The sequence below is a fragment of a genome, unplaced genomic scaffold, assembly GCF_019419815.1.
Source record: "Pyrus x bretschneideri cultivar Hongxiangsu unplaced genomic scaffold, Pyrus_bretschneideri_v1 Contig34, whole genome shotgun sequence".
NCBI lineage: Eukaryota > Viridiplantae > Streptophyta > Magnoliopsida > Rosales > Rosaceae > Pyrus > Pyrus x bretschneideri.
The window spans coordinates 4,698,884-4,722,904 of NW_025999657.1; the positions used below are offsets into that span (position 1 = coordinate 4,698,884).

The 24,021-nt window shown below is 38.4% G+C and overlaps 4 protein-coding genes across 9 annotated transcripts; 2 read left to right on the plus strand and 2 right to left on the minus strand.

Moving 5' to 3' along the window:
- The first annotated feature begins 2,214 nt into the window (after window positions 1-2,214).
- Window positions 2,215-12,696, plus strand: LOC103932992 (flavin-containing monooxygenase FMO GS-OX-like 4). The gene is made up of 4 exons (XM_048591498.1): window positions 2,215-2,583; window positions 2,678-2,813; window positions 2,924-3,097; window positions 12,215-12,696. Exons 1-4 carry the CDS (start codon window positions 2,495-2,497, stop codon window positions 12,413-12,415), a joined length of 600 nt encoding a protein of 199 aa, XP_048447455.1. The 5' UTR covers window positions 2,215-2,494; the 3' UTR covers window positions 12,416-12,696.
- On the minus strand, window positions 7,898-8,852 carry LOC108865794. Its single transcript, XM_048591499.1, has 2 exons — window positions 8,338-8,852; window positions 7,898-8,011 (listed from the first exon to the last, which is right to left on the minus strand). Exons 1-2 carry the CDS (start codon window positions 8,786-8,788, stop codon window positions 7,983-7,985), a joined length of 480 nt encoding a protein of 159 aa, XP_048447456.1. The 5' UTR covers window positions 8,789-8,852; the 3' UTR covers window positions 7,898-7,982.
- A 1,291-nt stretch (window positions 12,697-13,987) lies between the features above and the next one.
- LOC103939170 (flavin-containing monooxygenase FMO GS-OX-like 4) lies at window positions 13,988-17,936 on the plus strand. Of its 5 annotated transcripts, XM_048591552.1 has the most exons (7): window positions 13,994-14,634; window positions 15,949-16,019; window positions 16,416-16,568; window positions 16,696-16,778; window positions 16,904-17,039; window positions 17,146-17,319; window positions 17,611-17,936. In XM_048591552.1, exons 1-7 carry the CDS (start codon window positions 14,037-14,039, stop codon window positions 17,794-17,796), a joined length of 1,401 nt encoding a protein of 466 aa, XP_048447509.1. In that variant the 5' UTR covers window positions 13,994-14,036; the 3' UTR covers window positions 17,797-17,936. The 5 variants fall into 5 exon arrangements, 2 of the variants coding, with proteins under 2 accessions (XP_048447510.1, XP_048447509.1); XR_007260913.1 differs by lacking the exons at window positions 17,146-17,319; window positions 17,611-17,936 and having other exon boundaries at window positions 13,990-14,634; window positions 16,416-16,587; window positions 16,904-17,025; XR_007260914.1 differs by lacking the exons at window positions 16,696-16,778; window positions 16,904-17,039; window positions 17,146-17,319; window positions 17,611-17,936 and adding an exon at window positions 15,137-15,541 and having other exon boundaries at window positions 13,988-14,634; window positions 16,416-16,544.
- Window positions 17,937-18,154: 218 nt separating this feature from the next.
- On the minus strand, window positions 18,155-22,576 carry LOC103939168 (pentatricopeptide repeat-containing protein At4g18975, chloroplastic). 2 transcript variants are annotated; one of them, XM_009349226.3, is made up of 6 exons: window positions 22,389-22,575; window positions 21,595-21,714; window positions 21,216-21,335; window positions 20,021-20,164; window positions 19,019-19,231; window positions 18,155-18,873 (listed from the first exon to the last, which is right to left on the minus strand). In XM_009349226.3, exons 1-6 carry the CDS (start codon window positions 22,416-22,418, stop codon window positions 18,673-18,675), a joined length of 828 nt encoding a protein of 275 aa, XP_009347501.2. In that variant the 5' UTR covers window positions 22,419-22,575; the 3' UTR covers window positions 18,155-18,672. The 2 variants fall into 2 exon arrangements, with proteins under 2 accessions (XP_009347501.2, XP_048447511.1); XM_048591554.1 differs by lacking the exon at window positions 21,595-21,714 and having other exon boundaries at window positions 22,389-22,576.
- Window positions 22,577-24,021: the final 1,445 nt, after the last annotated feature.

The following is a 24,021-nucleotide window of genomic DNA, read 5'->3' on the forward strand; positions in this document are numbered from 1 at the left end:
TGAATGACAATGCCCCAAATTAACCATGACATCACTAGTTAATTCTCAAGTTTTCCTTGTGTTATTGAATTGGATGACATCATACGACAACCCAAAGCATTCTTCAAAAGTTCCTTACATGACATCATAATAAAGATACAATCAAAGATCATTACGTTCAATGAAAACTATAAGCATTGACAAAGCACTTGTGACTATGACATCATGACACTTATGCTAGGAATTGAACTTAACGCGATTGTGACTAGCAACCTTCACTACTTGTGAATATAAGTGTGTGACAATTATGTGAAACAAACTTATATTCTAGCATCATATTCATGCAAGCCAATTAAGTGTCGACCCCTAATTAACAAACACAAATACGTTATTACTCTCACAGTTAAGCCAATTGCATTCACGATTCAAGAACTCATAACTGGAATTTATCAAATCAACTTGCACACATAGTTATGGCTTCGAAATCACCCCTAACCAATAGGGGTTTAGCCACTCATGTTCATAGCAAAATGAAAGGAAAATAAATTAAACATTGAAATCATAAAACGAATTACACCTAGAATGCACCAACGACGAAGCTTGAGCATCCAAGAGTCTTTCCTTCTTTCTCCTTGCTACGGCACAAAGGTGGATGGGATGGTTGGGATGTGTTTTAGGATCAGGGATTATGGAATTGGATGGAGGATAGGCACGGCAAGGTGTAGTGTTTGGCTGGAATTGTGTTTTTAGGATTTTAGGATGTATAGAGTGGTGTGGCTAGATGAATGGACGAAAATTGGGTGAATGAGTGATCCCCCCAAGTGCCTTGCTGCAAAGCCTTATTTATAGGGCTAGGAAAGGTTTTTGAACTTAGTTGAAACACTTAAAGGATATATGTGTGTAGCTTGGACAAGGTAGGAGACAAGGTAGGACGGCTAGGAGACAAGGTAGGACGGCTAGGAGACAAGCTAGGACGGCTAGTGACAAGCTAGGACGGCTAGTGACAAGCTAGGACGGCTAGGAGACAAGCTAGGACGGCTAGTGACAAGCTAGGACGGCTAGGAGACAAGCTAGGACGGCTAGGAGACAAGGTAGGACGGCTAGTGACAAGCTAGGACGGCTAGGAGACAAGGTAGGACGGCTAGGAGACAAGCTAGGACGGCTAGGAGACAAGCTAGAAATTAGGCACCATGTGTGATTAGATAAAGCCTTCTAGAAATAAGGTTTTTTAGGCCCCCTTGCAGCTCCCTAACTGAATTCAAGCCTTCAAATTCGTCCATCCTTATGCCTCCATGCTTGCACTATCCAATCTTGGCCCAAAAATGCTCTAGAATGCTCCAAATTGCTTCTTTTTGCATACTTTGACACTAAAACCTGAAATTGCACGAAAATGACTTTAAACACTAAACTAACTAAGGAAAAACAACATAAATGCATGAGAACAAGCCAATTAAGTCGCATAAAAATGCTCCTATCAACTGCAGCAGGGCTTTCTACATCTTTGTACCTTTCAACAGTTTAGCTTAAGGACTTGGCTGCTTCAACAACAACGAAACACTCTTTTTGTTTTTTGGTAACTACTGAAACAGATAACCAACCTACAAGACATATTTTTCCATCTTAAATGTAATGGAAAAATATGTGTGGACAACATGTTACTCCTGTTTCTTAAGGAAACAAACGTCTTCCATAGTTTTTACTTTCCGCGTTTGTGCTTCAAAACTATGATGCTAGAATAAGAACAAAACAATTTTTATATGTTTTGTCAACTGCTCAAACATGTGCCTAACTTAAATGACATCTATTTTGCCACCTTTACTACAGGGCCGACATTTGTGTAAACTACATGTTACTTCTGTTTATTAAGGAACCAAAACGTTCAGTTTCGTTCTGTTAATTGATCAATGTCTTTTCACATCAGTTAAGTTGAATGTATATAAAAACAAAATTACATATCTTATCAACCCCATTCACACATCTATCCCTCTCTTCATTCTTCATTGTGTTAAATTTATTCAGATAAAACATACCTTCATCATACAGCTCAACATCATGTATTCAAGTCCCGCGGCATCGCGCGGGCACATTTTCTAGTAGATACTATACTAATAGCGGTATATAAATCAATTATATATCTTGGAATCTCTCATTGATTGAAGGAAGCAAATCGGTTCCGGTAGAGTACTAAAGTTATTACTTGTTTTTGGCTTCCTTTACTCAAAAACTATATATGGTGGTTAGCTTATCTTATCCCTTTCCATGCTTTGCATAGGTTGTAATCTTGCTAGGGAGCGCACCTAGTGCCATTGATATTTCACGGGACATAGATGGAATCGCTACAGAGGTTCACAGTGCATCTAGATCTCTCCCGGATGAAACCAATGAAAAGCAGCCCACCTATGATAATATGTGGCTCCATTCTATGGTAATAGACTTTACCAACGGAATTTTCAGTTTGGTTTAAGACTGATGCTGGGAAATAGGTATATCCAAGGTACTGCTATTGTTTCAACAAATGCAGATCAAAAGTTTCCATGAAGATGGTAGAGTTGTTTTCGAAGATGAGAGCGTTGTCCTCGCTGACGTCATTCTTCACCGCACAGGGTACACTGCTTTGGCTAATTTTAGGACTTCAAGCTATCAAATAGTTTTCTGTATTGAATGAAAGAGGTGGTAGTATATATTTTTTCTTTTTAAGGTACAAATATCGTTTCCCTTTTCTTGAAACCAATGGCATTGTGACCGTGGATGATAACCGTGTTGGACCACTGTACAAGCACATCTTCCCACCCGCCTTGGCTCCAACACTTTCCTTCGTTGGGTTAACATGGAAGGTGTTTCTCTTCTGTAAATTGTCTACCATATTTTTGTTGGGTCTTTTGACTCTTTTTGGTTCTTTCTTCTTTTTATGTTTGAAGTAAATGGTTGAACTTTTTGGTGCCAGGCTGAGCCTTTCCCTATATTTGAACTTCAAAGCAAGTGGATAGCAGGCGTTTTGTATAATCGTATTGCACTTTCGTCACAACAGGAGATGGTGGAGGATGGCAAAGTTTCCTACTCTTCACTCGAAGCTTCGGGCACCCCTAAGCATTACACTCACAACATTTATGCTTATAAGGTAAACTCAATCTCTTTGTTTCCCTGCCTATTTTGTTTGCTAGTCTCTCTGCCCTCATAAGCTTTCTTAGTGGTTAAGAATTAAGATGCTAGGTTCGGAGTGATCGGTCAATGAAGTATTGTTTTAGATTTCCTTGACTAGATATGCATATGATAAACTTAAGAAGATAAGATAGTTTAAGCGCGTCCATCTAAACATAAAAGATAAAGTCTTTACTAACCAAGCGATGTGGTTCTTGTTGGAATTAATGCACTACCCTAAATGTTAAGACTCTAAAATGCCCCCACACCTATTGGGTTGTTGGCAAAAGATGGCTTCTGGTGGGAAAGAAGGTCCATCAGTTTCTTACTCTATTCTTCCAATTTTTGGAGGAGAGAATTATGATTTCTGAAAGGTGAAGATGAGGACTTTGCTTTGGTCAAAATGACTCTGGAGCATAGTTGAAACAAGACTTGAAGAACTAGCTGCTGATGCCGAAGTTCCGGCTGCACAGAAAGAAAAGTTTGAAGCAGATGTAATGAAAGATGCCAAGGCTCTCCCAAAAATTCAAAACGGAGTCACTGGCAACATTTTTCCAAGAATCATTAGAGCCCAAATAGCAAAAGAAGAGTGGGAGATATTAGAAAATGAGTTCCAACGTGATAGCAAGGTAAAAACCATCAAGCTCTAGACGTTGCGCAGGGAGTTCCACAATATGAAGGAATTAGAATGCATCCAAGATTACTCTTCCAGAGTTGTTGAAGTGGTGAATCAAATTAGAACACTTGGAGAAAATATGTCTAACTAGCAGGTTGTTGAGAAGATCTTGATCAGTTTGCCGGAAAAATGATGGGTTCTCGCCACTTTATCACTAGAGCAATTGATGGGTTCTCTAAAGTCTCATGAGCCAAGAAGGCTGAGACGAAATAATGAGCAATCTGTTGAAAGTGCTTTCCAATCGAAGCTCACATTCAAATCCAAGAAGTTCTTCAAGAAAGGCAATGCTTGAGATGACCAGCAAGGCAGGAAGCAAAGAAGATGGAAGAAAGGCAAGTCTAGCAAAAGAGATGATGCCAAAAGCAACAAAGGTAATAAGCCTTTTTGCAAGATTTGTAACAGAACTAACCATGATACAGTTGATTGTTTTAACCGTGGGAAGCGAAAGTGTCATTATTGCAACAAATTTGGACATGTTGAAAAGGAGTGTAGATTCAAGAATTATAATCAAGCAAATTTTGCAGAGAAGGATGATGCAAAAGAAAGAATTGTATTTTATGCTGGTCAATCAAAATCCGAAGAAGGAAATAATGTTTGGTACGTGGATAGCAGCTGCACCAATCATATGACATCAAATGAAAAATTATTTGTTGATATGGACATTTCCATTACTCCCAGAATAAAGATGGGTGATGATTATTATCACTAAGCGTTGGGGAAAGGCACTGTTCCCGTCCAAACAAAAAGGGGAGTCAAATATATCCGTGATGTTTTGCTTGTTCCAAACATAGCTCAAAATTTATTAAGTGTTGGGCAGCTTATGCGAAATGGCTACAAAGTTGTTTTCAAAGATGTGGATTGCACTATTTATGACAAGAAGGAAAATGAACAGCTCATCCCATCGGTTCCGATGGAGAAAAATCAAACTTTTCCCCCTTCAATGCGCTATGGAAATGAAGTTTCTTTGAAGGTTGATATTGTGCAAGACTCTTGGTTGTGGCACAAGAGGCTTTGTCATTTAAATTTCCAGGGGCTAAGCTTCTATTGAATTTTGAATGTCTATATTTTGTATTATGTAAAACCAAGTACAAGGAAAGCTCATATAAATGAGCGGAAGAAGGGAAAAGAAAACAGAAGCCGAAAGAAAGGTGAGGACAAGCAGAAAACATGGAAAAGTAAAGGTGAGGAAAACATGGAAAAGTAAAGGTCACCATACACCCATGCTTTCTGTCACTATACACCCAGAAAACATGGAAAAGTAAAGGTCACCATACACCCATGCTTTCTGTCACTATACACCCATGCTTTCTTCCAATACTCCCCCTCAAGCTGGATCAAAGGGATTAATTGATCCAAGCTTGAACAAAAGACGTTGAAAATCAGCAGAGGGTAATCCTTTTATGAAAATATCCGCAAGTTGATCATGACTGCGCGTGTAGTGAGTGTTGATCACCTTGGACTGAACTTGATTTCTGACGTAGTGACAATCAACTTCAATATGTTTAGTTCGCTCATGGAATACAGGATTCGATGCAATGTGCATCGCGGCCTGATTATCACAATGTAGGGACATGGGTTGTTGATGAGGAAAACCTAAAGTCAACAGAAGGCTTTTGAGCCAAATAAGTTAACAAGCAGTGGACGCCATAGCACGATACTCTGCCTCTGCACTAGAGCATGCAACAACACTTTGTTTCTTGCTTTTCCAGGTAACTAGGTTACCTCCCACAAACGTACAAAACCCAGTGGTAGACTTGCGATCGAGAGAATTGCTTGCCCAGTCAGCATCGGTATAGCCTGAGATCTGAGTGTGACTATTGTTGCGCATAAGAATTCCTCTACCAATGGAACCCTTAAGATAACGTAGCACACGATGAACAATCTTCAAATGATCCATGCTTGGAGAGTGCATAAACTGGCTAACAATGCTGACAGCATATGATATATCAGGACGTGTGATAGTCAGATAAATGAGTTTGCCAACCATTCTTTGATAGTAACTTAAATTGGGAACTGGATCACCGTGAGTTTTTAGCTTCAAGTTGCTATCCAAGGGGGTACGAGCAGGCTTGCAATCTGTCATTTTGGCTTCGTGAAGAAGATCCATGACATACTTGCGTTGGTTGAGGAAGAAACCCTTGTGAGAGTGTGCCATCTCGATGCCCAGAAAGTATTTGAGAGTGCCAAGATCCTTGATAGCAAACTTGTTGTTGAGATACTGTTTAAGAGCATTAATCTCTGACATATTATCACCTATCACAATTAGATCATCAACATAAATGAGCACAACTAGTTTACCCACTAAGCTGGAACGAACAAATAGGGAAGAATCCGCAATACTTCGACAAAAACCAACCCTTTCCAGAACATGACTGAGCTTGGCATACCATGCACGTGGACTTTGCTTGAGACCATAAATGGATTTATGGAGTTTGCACACCATTTCTGGATTGTTTGATTGAGGATGACCTGGGGGTAGCTTCATGTAAACCTCTTCTTCAAGTTCACCATGCAGGAAAGCATTTTTAACATCCATTTGAAAGAGAGGCCATGCATTGTTAATTGCAACCGACAACAATACTCTAACAGTGTTCATTTTTGCCACCGGAGCAAATGTCTCTTTATAATCGACGCCATAGGTTTGTGTAAAACCTCGAGCAACCAAGCGAGCCTTATTCCTTTCGCTTGTGCCATCTGAATGAAACTTAGTTTTGTACACCCAACGACTCCCCACTGCCTTCTTTCCTTTTGGAAGTTTCACTATAGTCCATGTGTTATTTTCATGGAGGGCTTGAAGCTCCTCTGCCATAGCATTTCTCCACTCACTGTGAAGATTGGCTTCTTGAAAACTTTGAGGTTCTCGAGCTTCATTAATGGCACTTAGGAATGTAGCAAAAGAAGATGAGACTTTGCTATAATTAATAACATCAGTCACAGGATACCTGGCAGTGTAGGTCACATAATCATGCAACTTGGATGGAAGTTTCCTCTCTCGTGCAGGATTGCGACGAACTGTAGGAGATTGAACTACAGGTATTTGAACAACATCATGGTTGGAAGGATCACTGGAGGGTGCAGTGTGAATCTCTGATGAGGAAGGGTTTTCATCTTCAAGATGTTCCACCGAGTGAAGGTTAACATCATCCGGCACATGATCACTAGGAGTGCATGTTGCATCTTCTCCGTTTGGATATGGAAAAGGAAATAAGTCCATCAAATGCTCCCCCTGTCTAGAGTAATCCAGTGATTGTGAGAAGTAAGGAACATGTTCTTCAAATTTAACATCCCTTGAAACAACCATTTTTCTAGTTGTTGAATTATAGCACTTGTAACATTTTTGGGTAGATGAATAACCTAGAAAGACACATTTGGCAGCCCTTGGGTCTAGCTTGTCACGATTTTGAGTTTGAATGTGAACAAGGCATGTACACCCAAAGACTCTCAAATGGGAAAAGTTGATCTTTCTATTTTTCAAGACCTCATAAGGTGATTTAAAATTCAACACTTTACTAGGCAATCTATTGATGAGATATGCCGCAGTAAGGACTCCTTGAGACCAAAACTTCTTAGGCACATTCATGTGAAACATAAGAGCTCTAGTCTTCTCAAGTAGATCTCTATTCTTCCTCTCGGCCACCCCATTTTGTTGAGGTGTTCCAACACAGCTTGTTTGGTGTAATATACCATGCGTGCTCAAGTAGTGTGACATGTTATGAGACATATATTCTGTGCCGTTATCTGATCGTAAAATATGAATTTTTGAAGCAAATTGGGTGGCCACAAGTCTATGAAAATCTTGAAAAACTTCCATCACTTCACTTTTAAATTTCAAAAGATACAACCAAGTAATCCTTGTGAAATCATCCGCAAAAGTTACAAAATATTTGTATCCATCAAAAGACTCTATAGTTGGTCCCCAAACATCGAAATGCACAATTTCAAAAGGGTTACTAGCCCTAGACAAAGAGGAAGTAAATGGTAATCTAGTAAACTAGAAAAATGACAAACATCACAAGGACTTGTAACTTTGCACATATTTGGGAACAAGGTGGATAGAACTTTTTTAGAAGGATGTGCTAGACGTTGGTGCCAAAGTTGTTGTTCTTGAGCTAAGCTTGAAGTGACTTGAAAAACCTTGGGAACTTGAATGTGCTTGGAAAGATAGTAGAGACCATTTAAGAAAAATCCTTCACCAATCGTCTTCTTGGTGACTACATCTTGAAAGATCATATTTTTGGGAGAGAAAATGGCAAGACAATTTAATGAGTTTGTGATCTTGCTAACAGATAAAAGTTGAAAAGGGAATGAGGGAACATAAAGAGCCTCAGACTCGACATCACTTGAGATCAAATGTATTTTTCCTTTTCCCACAACCATAGCATTTTTTCCATTGGCAATTGACACTTGGGATGGAATAGAAAATTTTTCAAATTTATGCAAGTTTGTAGACTTGTTAGTCATATGATCAGTGGTTCCAGAATCTATAATCCAATAATCATGCACATTACCAATGTTGAGAGCAGTTGAGAAGGAGTGTAAGATACCTGGGATGTCCCTTTGTACCACGCCTTCATTTCCAGCCAGGAAGCCAGCAAACTGTCCTAGTAGTGCAGTTTGATTGTTGTCACACTGATTTAGTGGTCCTTCACTATCTCCAAGACCTTGTTTCTTGTGAAGAAACATAGCAAACTCGTTGATCGGTGCAGCTGGATTAGTGGTGAACTTCAGTGCTCCATCAGAAGAAGTTGTGGCAACATGATTTGCCTTGTAAGAAGGGTTGTACGAGCCTTTCGAGACACCTTTGTTATTCCTAGGAAACTTTGGTTTTAACTCTGGATGAAGAATCCAGCATCGATCTCTTGAGTGCCCACCAGCATCACAATGGCTACATTTTAAGCCAGTTTTCTTTCCTTTGTAGCCTCTCTCCTCACCAAGTTTTTGGTTAGAGAAGTAAGCCCTAGCTTCTGGTATATTTTCCTTCATGTCCAAGGTCATGACTTTCCTTCGAACCTCTTCTCTTTGAATTGTGGCACACACACTTGAAAAAGAAGGCAGGTCGGGATTCATGAGGATATGACTTCGAAGATCTTCGAATTCAGGACTCAGGCTTGCTAGGAGTTGGAATATTTTGTCTTCCTCGGCTCTTTTAGTTAGCACAGCAGCGTCGATGGTGTGTGGTCGATACACATTCAGCTCGTTCCACATAGCGGTCAGCTTTCCAAGATGTTGCACAAATGGCTTCCCTTCCTGTTGCAAACCAGCAATGTCCTTCTTTAACTGAAACACTCTAGCCACATTGTTCTGATTTCCATACATTTCCTTGAGATTTTTCCAAAGAGTCATGGAGGATTCAGCATAGCTAAAAATTTCTGCAATCTTACGATCCATGGAATTGAGTAGCCACGACATGACCAACTGGTCTTTGCATAGCCAAGCATCATACTCCGGTGAGGTAGTCTCAGGCATTGGAATAACACCATTAACATAACCAAGCTTTGATCGTCCTCCTAGAGCAAGAGAAACTGCTCTCTCCCATGGAAGATAGTTAAACTCATTTAGCAAGACAGAACTAAGACGTTGATTTGGGTTGATATCAATATCTGAGTGTGGTGATGGTGGAGTAGCATGAAAGCCGTCTCCTTCCAAATTTACTAAGCTTTCTTTAGCCATGATTGAAGGACAAGAAGCTCACAAATCTCTCAAGAGAACATCACAGAGACAGGCCGGTTAGGGTCACTGCTCTGATACCATATTGAATTTTGAATGTCTATATTTTGTATTATGTAAAACCAAGTACAAGGAAAGCTCATATAAATGAGCGGAAGAAGGGAAAAGAAAACAGAAGCCGAAAGAAAGGTGAGGACAAGCAGAAAACATGGAAAAGTAAAGGTGAGGAAAACATGGAAAAGTAAAGGTCACCATACACCCATGCTTTCTGTCACTATACACCCATGCTTTCTTCCAATAGCTTCTCCAGAAGAAAAACATGGTTAAAGGGTTATTGGAAATTGAAGCAACAACAGATGCTTGTGAAGGCTGTGTCATGGGCAAGCAGCACCGTAATTCATTCCCAAGTCAAAGCACGTGGAGAGCAAAGCCACCGCTGGAACTTATGCATACCGATATTTATGGCAAAATGCCAACTCCTTCCTTAAGCCAGCACAAGTACTTTCCCGCGTTCATTGATGATTATTCAAGGATGACATGGGTTTATTTTTTGAAGGAGAAATCAGAAACTTTCACTGTCTTCAAACAATTCAAAGCATTCGTAGAAAATTAAAGTGGTTGCAGCATCAAAATCATTCGAAGTGACAAAGGAGGCGAATATACCTTTCATGAATTTGAAGACTACTGCAAAGATGAAGGCATTTGGAAGCAATTGGCAACAGGGTATAGTCCCCAGCAAAATGGGATTGTCAAAAGAAAGAACCAAACAATCATAGGGATGGCTAGATCCATGACGAATGAGAAAAGAATACCAAAATTTTTTTGGATAGAAGCTGTGTACAGTAGTATACATTCTTAATAGATGTCCAACCAAAGCCATAAAGAACAAAACTCCATTTGAAGCTTGGAGCGGATTCAAACATCCGGTGAGTCATTTCAAAACTTTTGGCTACATTTGTTATGCTCATATTCCCACCGAAAAAAGAACTAAGCTTGATGAAAAAATACCAAAAATGTATCTTTTTTGGCTATTGTTCCAACACCAAAGGTTATAGGCTTGATAATGTTGAAACTAAGAAATTGATTGTGAGTAGAGATGTGATTTTTAATGAAAAAGCTAGCTGCGATTGGAATGAAAATAAAGTGCAGGAGATGCCATATGCAATTATACAAGAAGAAGGTGAAATTCCAAGAGAGAAGCAGCAAGAAGAAGTCACGCCTCAACTCCAGTAGTTGCTAGAAGAAGTTCAGGAAGCAGTTTGAATGCAGAACCTGGTTCTCCAAACTACTCTTCATCAGAAAGTCCTCCATTAAGAACTCGGATTTTGTTGGTGTAGAGCCGGAAAAGAAGCACAAAATCATGAAATATGGGTGAAAGCCATGAAGGAGGAGATGAGAATGATCGAGAAAAATCAAACATGGGAGCTGGTTGATTATCCACAAGATAGAGATGTCATAGACGTGAAGTGGATTTTCAAGATGAAATTCAATCAAGATGGGAGCATTCAAAAGCACAAGCTCATGGCAAGAGGCTTTACTCAAAAGCCAAGTATTGATTTTTCTGAAACCTTTGCTCCAGTTGCACGGTTGGAAACTTTAATTGTTCTTGATGCTCAAAAGAATTGGTTGATTTATCAACTTGATGTGAGTCTGCATTTTTTAATGGAGTGTCGGAAGAAGAAACATTAAACAAGTTAAAGCAAGCACCTCGAACGTGGTATGTTTAAATTGATAAATATTTTGCCAAACGTGGTTTCAAAAAGAGCCAAAGTGAGCCTACACTATATGTTTTGAAGAGAGGAGCTTCAATTCTCATTGTTTCCTTATATGTGGATGACTTAGTCTTCACTAGAAATGATCAAAGTTTGTTACAGCAGTTCAAGAAAGATATGATGAGCACCTATGAGATGAGTGATCTGGGTTTGCTTCATTATTTCTTGGGAATTGAAGTTTCTCAAACCAAAAATGGGATATTTATTTCTCAAAAAAAATATGCAGAAAATCTGCTCAAGAAGTTCAATTTATCTGACTGCAAAACAGTGGCTACTCCTTTGATGCCGAATGAAAAGATGAAGAAATGTGATGGTGCAAAGAAATCAAATGGCACAAAGTATCGAAGTTTGATCGGTAGTCTTTTATATCTCACTGCCACTAGGCCGAATATATATTTTTGCTTCAAGTATGCTTTCAAGATACAAGGAGGAACCAAGTCAGCTTCACTTTGGTGCTAGAAAAAGGGTGTTAAGATATGTGCAAGGCACGCTTGACTATGGAATTATGTACAAGGCTGAAGCACGAAGTTCAAGGCTTATCTGGTACATCGATTATGATTAGGCTAGATGTCTTGATGATATGAAAAGTATGTCGGCCTACGTTTTCTCTCTTGGCTCAGGGATATGTTCTTGGCATACGAAGAAACAAAGTGTGGTGACACAATCGTCTGCTGAAGCAGGGTATGTGGCAGCAGCAAAAGCAGCATCTCAAGCCGTATGGCTTCGGAGAATTCTTGAAGATATCGGAAAAAAGCAAGGAGGCACTGTATTGTACTGTGACAACAAGTCAGCCATTGCAATTGGCAAAAATCCATTTTCCCAAATCATGTACCTCCCATTGTTTAGTATCTATCATCTTTCGCACTCAATCATGTCAACTGTAGGTTTTCTCAGTTACTTGTGAATTCATTTTTTTCCATCAGATTTCAGTAGTCCCCGTGCTTTTATTAAAGAACAAATATTTCGGTGTTATTTCTTACAGTCTGAATATGAGGATTGGCTAGCAGTTCAGTGCGGGTGTCCAGTCTTTGAAGAATGGAGAAAGCAAATGTTTGTTGCAGCAACACAGAACCTGATTAAACGACCAGAGACGTACCGGGACGAGTGGGATGACCACCATCTGCAAGCTCACGAGGACTACAGAAAATACACCTTCAATGGAATTGGGGTAATGGACAAGTGATATCGAACGTTGTCCTGATATGATCAAGCTGAAACAAGCGAAAACAGATATCCCACGAAATCTTGGCGTGTTGTTGTCCTTCAGAAGGTTTTGAGTTCAGCTTCAAATCACAGATGTACGTAATTTCTAGGCAAAACTAAAATGAGTGTTGATGTCGTTCGTTGGCATCCAAAAGTGGACCAACATTTGTGGTTAATTAAGACGGTGGAATCCACAACCACACAAAGATTTACGTGTTTCACTCGACTCAATTCGAGTACCGGGCTATTTTCACGGGTTCTTAGCTTGTATTGTACAATAATGAAAATATTACTTTGTGATTGATGCATTTTAGACTAAATTGTGTTGGAGCAGCTATCCTTCAATTAAAAACCAATGGTTCCCCAACTCATCAAAACGTGCGGTTATGGTCATTTTTGTCAACACCATTAGAACTTCCGTTAAAATAAGTCACGTGTCATGCACGTCAAGCTGAATCAAGAGGCAAATATGTAAAATCAAATAAGAAAAATTGTATTAATGGTCTATCAAATTTAATCCAAATGGAGAAATAATCCCTCAACTTTAATCCAATTGTAGCAATGGTCCTTCCAACATAACTTATTTTGACAGAATTCTGACGGAGTTGATAAAAATGACCATAGCTACATGTTTTGATGAATTAAGGGACCAATAGTAATGAATTTTTTGTTGAGGGACCATTGCTCTAATTTGATTAAAGTTGAGGAACCATTGGTACAATGTACTCTAAATTTTGTAGGCCCATGCAAGTTCATCTTTAAAATTATGAGTATTGTCCCCCGTTAACAACTTCTCATTAGGAGTGTGGTTTTACCATAAAAGGTCTCTGTTATATTTTTTGTAAAATATCTCAAATAATAAGATGTGTATTGTATTTTGTTATATAACTGGTGTGAGATTCTATTCTTCAACATTAATAAGACATGTAAAATCTGTGTTTAATTCAAGACTATTAAGGGCTGGTTTGGTATTGCTGTGCTTTGAAAAAAAAACTGTTTTTGCTGTGCTGTGAGAATAAGCTCATTTTTGCTACTTCACGCTTTTAGTTTTTTTTCCATCCAAAACTGTGAAAATAAACTGTTTTTAAGTATTTACCAAATAACTTTTTGAGCCCAGCTTTTTTTAATACCAATTTTTTATAACAACATCTTAGTACCAAACCAGTAGCAAGTGTACTAAACTTGTCAATGGAAAGGTTTGGTGAATCGTATTGTTAGTTTTTGTCTTGTTTCGCGAATGTTTGCTGGATGGTTTCATTTTGCCATGTTTTGCACAATGATTTTAAATCAATAATTCATACATTCGAGTTGAATACGGACCTTGACCCAATCCAAATTTCATTTTTACCGAATAATGTGTTAAATGGCATCGCTTTGACAGGCGTGGTACTATTTGTAATAAATTGTGATGATATAGACCATTAAACACTGATTAACAAAAGATTGAAAAACCTATATGTATTAGGTAAAAACTTAAACATCAATTTTAAGATTCACTAGCACTTTCTATTAAGATTTAATTTTCTATTAGCTTAATGATGAAAATTATGGTAGTATCTCACAACAGCATCGTTTTATCGCAATCCGCAACCACACGGCCTATGTTCAAAACACCAAGGTGCCGTCTTTTGTCCGACTCTGTTGTCCACAATTCGACAATGAAACCCGCGCTGGCCTCGCGCCACGTGGCGGTGATCGGCGCCGGCGCCGGCGGCCTGGTCGCGGCACGTGAGCTCTGGCGAGAAGGTCACAAAGTGGTCGTGTTCGAGCGAGAAGACCAGGTGGGCGGCACGTGGGTCTACACTCCGAAGGTGGAGTCCGACCCGATTGGGATCCACGCGAATCGGACGACGGTCCACTCGAGCATGTACGAGTCGCTGAGGACCAACCTCCCGAGAGAGGTGATGGGGTTCAGAGACTACCCATTTGTGGCCAGGGAAGGAGACGAAGAGAGAGACCCGAGAAGGTTTCCGGGTCACAAAGAGGTGCTGATGTACTTGAAGGATTTTTCCCGCGAGTTTGGGGTATCGGAGATGGTGAGATTGGAAACGGAGGTGGTGGTGGTGGATGCGGCGGAGGGTGGGAGGTGGAAAGTGAAGTCGAGGAGTAAGGGAGGTGGGGGTGTGGAAGATGAAATCTATGATGCGGTGGTTGTGTGTAGTGGCCATTTTACTGAGCCTCGTCTTCCCCAATTTCCAGGTATCAACTGTGGATTCGAATCTTTTGATGAGTTGGTTTATAAGGCAGTTTGATAACCATTTTATTTTCAGTTTTCGATTTTCAATTGAAAAATATAATTTGGATGATGGGATTGGTGACATGGATAGGAGGTGCTTATATCTCTTACGGGTTATAATTTGCACAAACTTTGTTACTTTATTAGTTTAATTGCCTGATTGATTCTGCATTATGCGAGTATAAATTGTATCGACCGATGGTAAGAGATTACTTTTGGTAGAGTGCAATCCATGAAAATCTTCAGGATGGGAATTTTTGAGGTTGCAAATTTGAATTGCATTACTAACTCATGGACCGGAAATGGTGGACTAGCTTGTAAGTAGAGCAGGGAAAAGAAATATGTTTACTGCCCTAATATGTGTAGAAAATATTCGGACAAACTACCAATTATTGCTCCTATTTCACACTCGGCTACTGCATTCAAGGATGCAAATTCTATCCCGCCCAATACTTTTGTGATCAGTCCTCAGGTAACAAATCGTGTTGTGAGTTGGTCTCCACCGCGTTTGGTTGGCAAGGGACAGACTGGGGTTCATGGGAGTGGTGTCAAGGGACGCGGAGGGTAGATTCTTGGCGGCTTGCCGGTATAAAGTGAAGGCCACCAGCGTGGCAATGGTGGAGGCGATGGCTATTATGCATGGATGTAATTTGGGAATCAGCAGAGGGTGAAATTTGATAATGGTGGAGTCTGATTCATTGGAATCTATTTCTTGCTTGAAGGTTTATCAAGGAAGGGCAGCTGGGAAGCTTTCCCTTTTATTGCGAAATGCATTAATTTGAGGGGGGCTTTCAAGATTGCCGCTGGTCTTGGGTTCCAAGATCGGCCAACTCGGCAGCGGATCTTTTGGCTTTGCGGCATTGTAGGGAAGTATGTGATCTTATTTGGGTCGACAGACCCCCATCTTCCCTTATTCATGTTTTATGTAATGATGGTCTCCCATGTCTCCACTAATTGTATTATGGTAGTGTGAGGAGGGACGCTTTAGCACTAGGTGTAGCGTCTAGGTCTCTTGTAACCTCCTTGCACTACCCTTCTTTAGTTGTGTTGTTTTAATTGGCTGTTTGCCTCTTTGTAGGCCTTCTGGTAACTTTGGCGTCTTTGACCGGATAATGCTATATCCTGATTTCCAAATAAAAAAATAAAAAAAAAAACTACAAAACTAATATGGACGCATCTTTATGTTGAGTTTGTGCTTATGCAATCCATTTTTCAGTTATAGCAAAAATATAGTTGGTTCTTAGTTTTTCTCCATCATCTGAACACGTTCTTTTCAGGCATCAATACATGGAAGGGGAAGCAATTTCACAGCCATAATTACCGTAATCCCGAGCCATTTCGAGATCAGGTCCGTCTCATTTCTGCATTCTGTAATAACTTCTAGATTGTGTTCTCTTTGATTTACCAATGCTATTGTTGAAATTAATTATTAACAAAATAGTGGACGTGAATACCTCAAATGCGGAAGACTTAGGATCCCTGCACAACCCTAGAAACACCGCACATCGTCTTCTTCACCAGGAACAAGCATCACAAAGAGGAGACTTCCTTACACGCCCTGAGAGTAATCGTTTTGTAGCAAGTATTTTTGCTGTTGTGCTTGTTCCTGGTGAAGAAAAAGACATGATGAAAACAGCTTCAAGTACTAATGAGCAGCTCGCAATTTATAGGTTGATTCCTCGGTTTTTCTTTCTTTCACCTCTAGATAGAGGTTAGCTTCTCACCAATTTCCTGCTTTGCATAGGTTGTAATTTTGATAGGGAGCTCAGCCAGTGCTGTTGACATTTCACGAGAAATAGCTGGAGTTGCGAAAGAAGTCCACATTGCCTCTAGATCTGTTGCTGATGAAACCTTGCAAAAGAAGCCTGGCTATGATAACATGTGGCTTCACTCTATGGTAAAAGAAGTCACCCATGGTAAGAGCTGGGTGGCTATGAAGAGAATTTTATCAACAGGATTTTTTTCAACCCTGATGCCGGAAGATGGGTAGATTGAGTGTTTTGATATTATTTGAACTCCTGCAGATTGAAAACGCACATGACGATGGCAGTGTTGTTTTCAAAGATGGAAGTGTTGTCCTTGCTGACACCATTCTCTATTGCACAGGGTATAACTTGCTTCGACTTGTTTTAGAACTCGATGCTATTGTGTACTCTTCCATGTTGAATGTGAAGTAAGTGAAAATGGGACAAAAATGGAATACTGAATGTAATCTCCTTTGTTCCCTTCAAGGTACAAGTATCATTTCCCTTTTCTTGAAACCAATGGTACTGTGACTGTGGATGATAACCGTGTGGGGCCACTGTACAAGCATGTACTCCCACCAGCATTGGCTCCTTCACTTTCCTTTGTCGGGATACCATGGAAGGTGTTTCTCTACTATAAATCATTTGCCATGTATTGGTTGAATCTTTTGGTTCATTCTTTTGAATTTGGAGTAAATCTTTGAATGTATTTGAATATTGTGGTGGCAGGTTGTTCCTTTCCCAATGTTTGAATTTCAAAGCAAGTGGATAGCGGGTCTTTTGTCTAATCGAATTGCACTTCCTTCCAAAGAGGAGATGATGGAGGATGTCAAAGCTTTCTACTCTTTACTTGAAGCTTCTGGCACACCTAAACGATACACTCACAACTTGGGTGGTTGTCAGGTAATTCAATATATTTTGTTGCCTGCCTAGTGCCCATGACCTTACCTGAAGTTCATCCATTGAGTTGGTTGAGCACTGCCTTGGCTTCGGAATTACTTTTAAATGAAATCTGGTTTCAGATTAATGAACTCATGATTCTAAATGAAATCCGAGGTCTCTTTTTTGAAACGCTGCTTAATGTGAGTTGTAGGCGAGCGATAGTTTTAGCTAAAGCTCCACTGTTCTAGTCCCGGTACTGATATCTTTGTATATGTCATGAACAGAGTAAATAATTCGGTGTTGTGTTTGCAGTTCGAATATGATGATTGGATTGCAGCTCAGTGTGGCTGTCCAGTCTCAGAAGAATGGAGAAAGCAAATGTACTCGGAAGTGTCAAAAAATAGGCATGCCCGACCAGAGACGTATCGGGATGAGTGGGAAGATGACCATTTGGTGCTGCAAGCTCATGAGGACTTCAAGAAATACACCTTAAATTGAGTGAGTAATGGATAAGTGATATCAAATGACCAGAACTTTTACCCAAGCAAATTGTCTTTCAAGAATGTCCTATATAATCTTTTGTGTTCAACTTTATACTTTTACCCAAGATCTTATATTTGACACATCATGAGCCGCAAGATCTTCTGAGTCCTTTGCATTTCTTTCAAATCAAAACATTTTGATGCATTTCGAATTGAACTTTACAAATGAAACGCATATTTGGAACAAAATATCAAACCAAACGAGCTACAAAAATGGTGAGTTGAGAGTTGAGATCGGTTCTACGAAAACAGAACCATCACACCAACGCAGGTTCAACCATCCAAATTTCCCAAAGGGCATGCCATTTAACAAGTTACACAATTTTGTTTGCCTTTATTCTCAAAACCGCATCTACAGTGCATAATTCCTCGTACAATTGACCGATTAGTTTAAGGGTTCGTTTGGATATGTTTTTAAAATAACGGAAAACGCTTTTGGTTGAAATGTTTTTTAAACCAACCCTCAATAACAATTTTTGTGGATTTTGAAAAAGCACTTTAAGTGATTCCTACAAGAAGTACATATCTGGTGCTTCTTCCAAAAAATACTTAAAAGTGCTTTGGATGTGCTTTTAAAATGGCTGAAGCACTTTTAGAGAAAATGTTTATGTTCCAAATGCACTTGAAGTGCTTTCTACAAAAAACATTAGTTATGTGCTTCTTCCAAGAAGCACTTTTAAGTGCGATTTACTTGCATTTTTACTAAAAATATTTTCACCAAAAACGTGTTCAATCATTTTAAAAGCACATCCAAACGAGCTAGTTCACTAAAAGTGCTTACAGTCATTTTAAAAGCTCTTCCAAATGAGCCGTAAATCATTGATCAAAAGTTCTAACCGTGTTTCTTCTTTTTCTTATACAAGGCCATTGTGGATTTCTTGAGTGCTACATTTTCTGTGAAAAGATAGTTGTACTTCTGTAACACCCTCTCTTTGTCTTCAAGCATGCCTAACATCTCATATGCATCTGCCACTCTCCGGACAATTGACTTCTCTGGAGGTTTCCGATCAAAAGCTTCCAGGCCCTCAAAAAGCTTTGGAATGCAAGCATGATTATGTCAGGTTAGTCTAGTATAATATACAAAGTAGTTGATTCAAAAAGACATAAAATTGAAACAGCGAAGCATCAACCGATTCCACAACACTTGATTAACTGAGTCTGAATTAAATAAACCGTACCTTTACAAGATTCTTCAACATGTTGTTTCGATAATATATAGCTATCATACTTTTGCATAACTTCCATGGAACTGCATGCAAATCCATGCCAATCTTCTTCTCCCAAAACTTGTGTGCTTCTTCGGGTCTCTGGTCCATATCTAAAGCTCGGATCAGTTGCCCATATGTTCCCATTGTGTTTCCTTGTCCCTTGCTTAGCATCCATTTGATTACCTAACAAGTTCCCTTTAATAAAACCATGCTTTACAAATAACAAAAGTAAATAAAAAGGAGGCCTCACTCTTCTTTTTTAAAGAAAAAGTTAAAACCATTAACACACTCAAAACTACTAAATTTCCTAGTCGGTACGAATTCTGAAAGATAATCATGTTCTCAAATTTCTCCATTTCCAATGGAAGTCCTTCCGTTTCGTCTGTAATTGTCAATTGAATATTGAGTGAATTTAAATCATGAAATTTTTTTGTTCAAGAATGAAATCTTATTGGAACTGTCCACATCCAATTCATCCTTCGGAACCATATCACATCCTGGATCTGCTGAAATAGGATGAATTGAGACAGTATGTTGTAAATACGTAATTATCTTGAATATATTAACTATTTCTTTATTTTCCAATTGCCTGGAAGGGACAAAAGAAACATCTTGTTATTTCTTCAACAATTTCTGACTAGCTGTACCTACCGTTTCTTTTTTAGGGTCAATATAGAGCTACGATGGAAAAAGAAGTTTCCACACATCCTTATGCAAGCACTCCAAAAATAATGCGAATACTGGGACTGGAAGTTCAAAATTAATAACAAAGAAAACAAGCTAGCCTTGACGCACTACACTCTTCCTAGATGGTTCTTCCCGAATGGTAAGAAGTCTTTTGCTGCGATGATTATTGGAACTTTAATACATGATGGAAACTTTTTTCTAGAAAAGTATTCCCAAATTGAATGCTTTGTGTAGAAGTGTGCTTGCAATTGTTTAATCCATAAAGAGAGACAGAATTGATTGTACCTGAACTATTCTATGCCACTGCTGTTCCTTCTCAAGAGCAATTAACGCCATCCTAATTTTTCCAATGGGAAAGTCTTCCTCCCATGCAACCCATCCATCAAGAGAACCGTAAACAGCCTCCTTACTGTCACTGAGATCTAGAAGCTGCAAAATGCGGAAGTTATTTAACAACTTTCCCATTCCAGGCTCAAAACAAGAATCGAACAAAAACACCACTCGACATTTAGACGATAAATACAGGCATTAAAATTAGCATATCAATGTAGTAGCGGAGGGGATTGTTGCCACTGCAAGTAAAAATTTAAGGAGGGGTCAATTTTAAGTGACTATAAAATTATGATAAATTGAGCTTGTAAATGAAGATTACTTAAGAAATGATCATAAGTATCAACGTACTTAGCATAAAAAATATTCTGAGTTTCCAACCTTGATATCGTTATGATTTAATTAATTACATTATAGCAGATGACGCTTTACAACAATGATGGAAAGCAATCATGCCTATGCACCTTAGCGCGAATTCAAATAGAAGTAATTGGATATGAGTATGAGGACATGAAATTAAATATCTTTTATTTGATTAAGAGGCAAAGAATGAAATTATGAAATTAAGTTTTGGACCCTCAACCATGAGCAAATTACATTTGTGAGGAGGGTCAATTATAAATATAAAAGCCAAGCTACATCAATATAGCACATATAAATACAACATTTCCAAATTGTGAGAAGGTAATATGACCCCCTTGGCCTTAACTGGCTCTGCCAGTGTTTGTATATAAAGATTCAGAAAAATAAATACAAAAACAAACACACAAAAGCACAAATTTCCAAAGAAGCACTTTTGTGTGATATTTGGAACTGATTACCCTATTTTAGGCAATTCTCTTTGAGACATGTCCGTAGAGCAGCCACAAGTTGGTCACTTATGTAAATCAACCAGCTACCAATACTATTTGGCATGCTGATACGCCTATCTTGGTTGTATCTCTGTTGCTTTGGATATTTCTGATTAAATTCATGAGGTATTAATCAAATGGAAAAAAATAAAAATGGCTTGAGCTTTTGATTAACTCCAGTATCAGCCGGCTACGTTCGTTAACATACAGAAATTTTCACTCTATACAAAGATTCAACTAAGAACACAAAGTTCAATAACCGTAAATGACCGAAAAAGGGTTGAGTTATGTATACTTACAGTTTTTACAAGAAAGTTAACCTTATCCTTTCTAGGAACATTCCATCCTATTTGGTCCCTTTTCTCCCCTTCAGCATTCTTCTCTGGATCGTAACTGTTACCTTGGTGGTTGTGTTGATCCTAGATCATTGCCATATGCAAATCGATTAGTCAATCATTTAATGAATATCAATTTGCGGGGTGTGTGTGTGTGTGTGTGTGTGTGTATTACAACAGGAAACTATCAGATGAATGGCCGCAGGGGATGTCATCCTTTCCCAAAACTTAACAATGTACATGCAAGATACAATATTGTCCATATTCTAACATTCTCGAGATTCTTTTAAGAAAATTTGCAGTTCTTTTCATTTATTATGTGCAGGGAATAGCTCTAAGATACCTCCAAGGCCACCGTAGTCTTTGCAGCTCTTTGGTTAGATATTTGAGCTTGCACCACAGTACTGTAAGTCGAATTCAGAATTTGGGCCCTAGTAACTCCAAGCCGAGTCAACCGCCCAACCTGGTTTCGATAACAAGTTAGAGACATCCGTTTGTAATTCTATAGAAGTTCAACTGCATCCATTTAATTAAAACCTCGATATAAAGGTACACTTATTAGTATTCATAATATTGATTAATAATCTAAAAACATCAGTGGCCCAAGCATTTACACAGCTGACTACACTAAATCTGTTTAAGTTAATTCAAGCTTATCCAGCTTTTTGAAGTTCAATTTTGCAGTTGGTCGAGTTATAAGTTTAAATTAGACCGAAACTAATCTCGTCCACAAGAAGACATTTATTTCGGCACATTGGTTGGAATTCAGTAGTAGTTTGACTCCCTGAGTGAATAACCACCCGCCCGCCCAAACCGAAACTAAGTAACTAGATTGACCCCTTTATTGAACTGACTTACGAGACTCTCGATATGGGTAGCCTATCATCCGTTTTCACAGAGTTTCACCTGCTTAAACAAATTATTGACTTCCCAATACAAATGAAACAAAGAAAACGATTCCCAAATGAAAATTAATTAGAATCTACAAATGAAAGGAACAAGATTCAAAATCCTAAATTTTGATTGCACTCGGAAGCGAAAACCAACAAATCATATGATAATCAGAGACTCAAAATCCTATATCAAACCAGTAGAGAGAGAGAGAGAGAGAGAGAGAGAGAGAGAGCAGGTACTTACGAGAATGGACATGGCAGGAGACTTCCACATGAGTAGAAAGTGGGTGCAACAATCTCAATGGTTAAGCGTATTTGGTTCCATAAGAAGCAAGCAAAACCTGACGGACGGAGAAGAACTAAGATTCTGGTCGCTGTGGCGGAGCCGTCTGTTTCTCCAAAACTCTCTCTCTCTCTCGCAAGCGCGATCGTGAGAAGGCTATAAAGTCGGGTTTGGGTTTCAGAAGTTGGGTGGGTTGAGTTTATCATGGCTTGGGCTGTGGGCTAAGCAGTATTAAAATGTGGTGTTTTCGAGTAGTAGATCACGTACATGGAGCAGTATTCTCTACTATTTTTTTCTTTCTTTCCTTTTATTTAAAAGCTCACGGTTAAGTCATATCAATATTTTATATTAATTATTTTTTAGAGCTTTAATGAAAATAGCTTGAGCTAAGTTTATTTTAACAAAAAAAATAAAAAAATCATCCTATAACTTTATTTAGTGAAAAAAATATAAAATTTAATGAAAAGTGCTTAAGTTTTAATAAAAATGACAAAAGTTTAATATAATAAAAAAAAACATAAAAAATTAATAAAAAACTGACACGCGCACACATCCATCACACACGTTATGTTTGAAATTGAACGGTACAACACTATTTTTGAAACTGAACAATATTTTTAAAAATTGAACACTAATTATTTCTGAAACTAAACATGAGTACTACATTACTTTTGAAATTGAACACAGATACAACACTATTTTTAAAACTGAACGCGACATTATTTCTAAAATTAAACACAGATTGACGTGCACTGACTATTTCTTAAACTAAATATGGTATCTCTTTAAAAACACTAACGACCATTAAGACAAATTTTCTTTGTTTTCCAGTTAGCTGTTTCTTTACAAAGACAAGGGAGAGAAATCCATTTGATTCGATTAATTGAATAGGAAGAATGTTTTACCAAATTGTACATTCCATACGGCTAACATTGCATCATTGGAAATTCATCTATTTTGTTCATATTTTGTTCTGTCTGAATTCGCCAGGTAGAATTTTAACTTATGGGCAACATCAAAGGAGAGGCAGACACCATACATTAAGTAATTTAACCAATCTTCCTCCGATCTGAAATGTTTATGGTTTTGTAGTACATAATGAACGTTAGGTTTTGATTAAAACGTTAGGTGGCGTACAACCTTTAGTTAGTATTTTTTTTTTTTTCTTTCTCTTGTTCTTATCATTAAGATCTGGTTTGGGTGTGGTGCTTTATTAAAAAAAAAAAAAACCGCTTATTAAAAAATCTGGAACATCAAATGTGTTTGGTAAAACAAAAAAAAAAGTGGTTTTTTTTTTTAAACTGCTATCAATGATAGTAGAAAAACATAGAAAAACAGAAGTCAGGTTAAAAAAATGTTTTTCTTTCTTCAAAGCATAGTAATCAGTACACATTTAATGAAATTTTTAAATGCCAAGCATACCCCCACATATTTTACAAAATCACAATCATTGTCCGTACATTATTTTTTTAACAATTATTATATCACTAAATACCATATTTTTTTTAGTCATTTAACATATTCACAACAATTTATATAAAAGTTTACTAAATACTCAGTGACACACCCCGACCTAAATCGAGGCATGCTGGCC

Excerpts from the sequence above, each read along its gene's own strand:
- LOC103939168 (XM_009349226.3), bottom strand. The coding sequence starts at position 22,418 with ATGTGGAAGTCTCCTGCCATGTCCATTCTC. Across the intron at positions 20,165-21,215 it reads TTAACTTTCTTGTAAAAACT|CTTCTAGATCTCAGTGACAG; the intron begins GTAAGTATACAT and ends CGCATTTTGCAG. Across the intron at positions 18,874-19,018 it reads TGTTGAAGAATCTTGTAAAG|CTTTTTGAGGGCCTGGAAGC; the intron begins GTACGGTTTATT and ends TGCATTCCAAAG.
- LOC108865794 (XM_048591499.1), bottom strand. The coding sequence starts at position 8,788 with ATGACCTTGGACATGAAGGAAAATATACCAGAAGCTAGGGCTTACTTC. Across the intron at positions 8,012-8,337 it reads GGTACAAAGGGACATCCCAG|GATGTAGTCACCAAGAAGAC; the intron begins GTATCTTACACT and ends ATGATCTTTCAA.
- LOC103939170 (XM_048591552.1), top strand. The coding sequence starts at position 14,037 with ATGTTCAAAACACCAAGGTGCCGTCTTTTGTCCGACTCTGTTGTCCAC. Across the intron at positions 14,635-15,948 it reads TCGTCTTCCCCAATTTCCAG|GCATCAATACATGGAAGGGG; the intron begins GTATCAACTGTG and ends CGTTCTTTTCAG. Across the intron at positions 16,020-16,415 it reads CCGAGCCATTTCGAGATCAG|GTTGTAATTTTGATAGGGAG; the intron begins GTCCGTCTCATT and ends TGCTTTGCATAG.
- LOC103932992 (XM_048591498.1), top strand. The coding sequence starts at position 2,495 with ATGCAGATCAAAAGTTTCCATGAAGATGGTAGAGTTGTTTTCGAAGAT. Across the intron at positions 2,584-2,677 it reads GTCATTCTTCACCGCACAGG|GTACAAATATCGTTTCCCTT; the intron begins GTACACTGCTTT and ends TTTCTTTTTAAG. Across the intron at positions 2,814-2,923 it reads TCGTTGGGTTAACATGGAAG|GCTGAGCCTTTCCCTATATT; the intron begins GTGTTTCTCTTC and ends TTTTGGTGCCAG.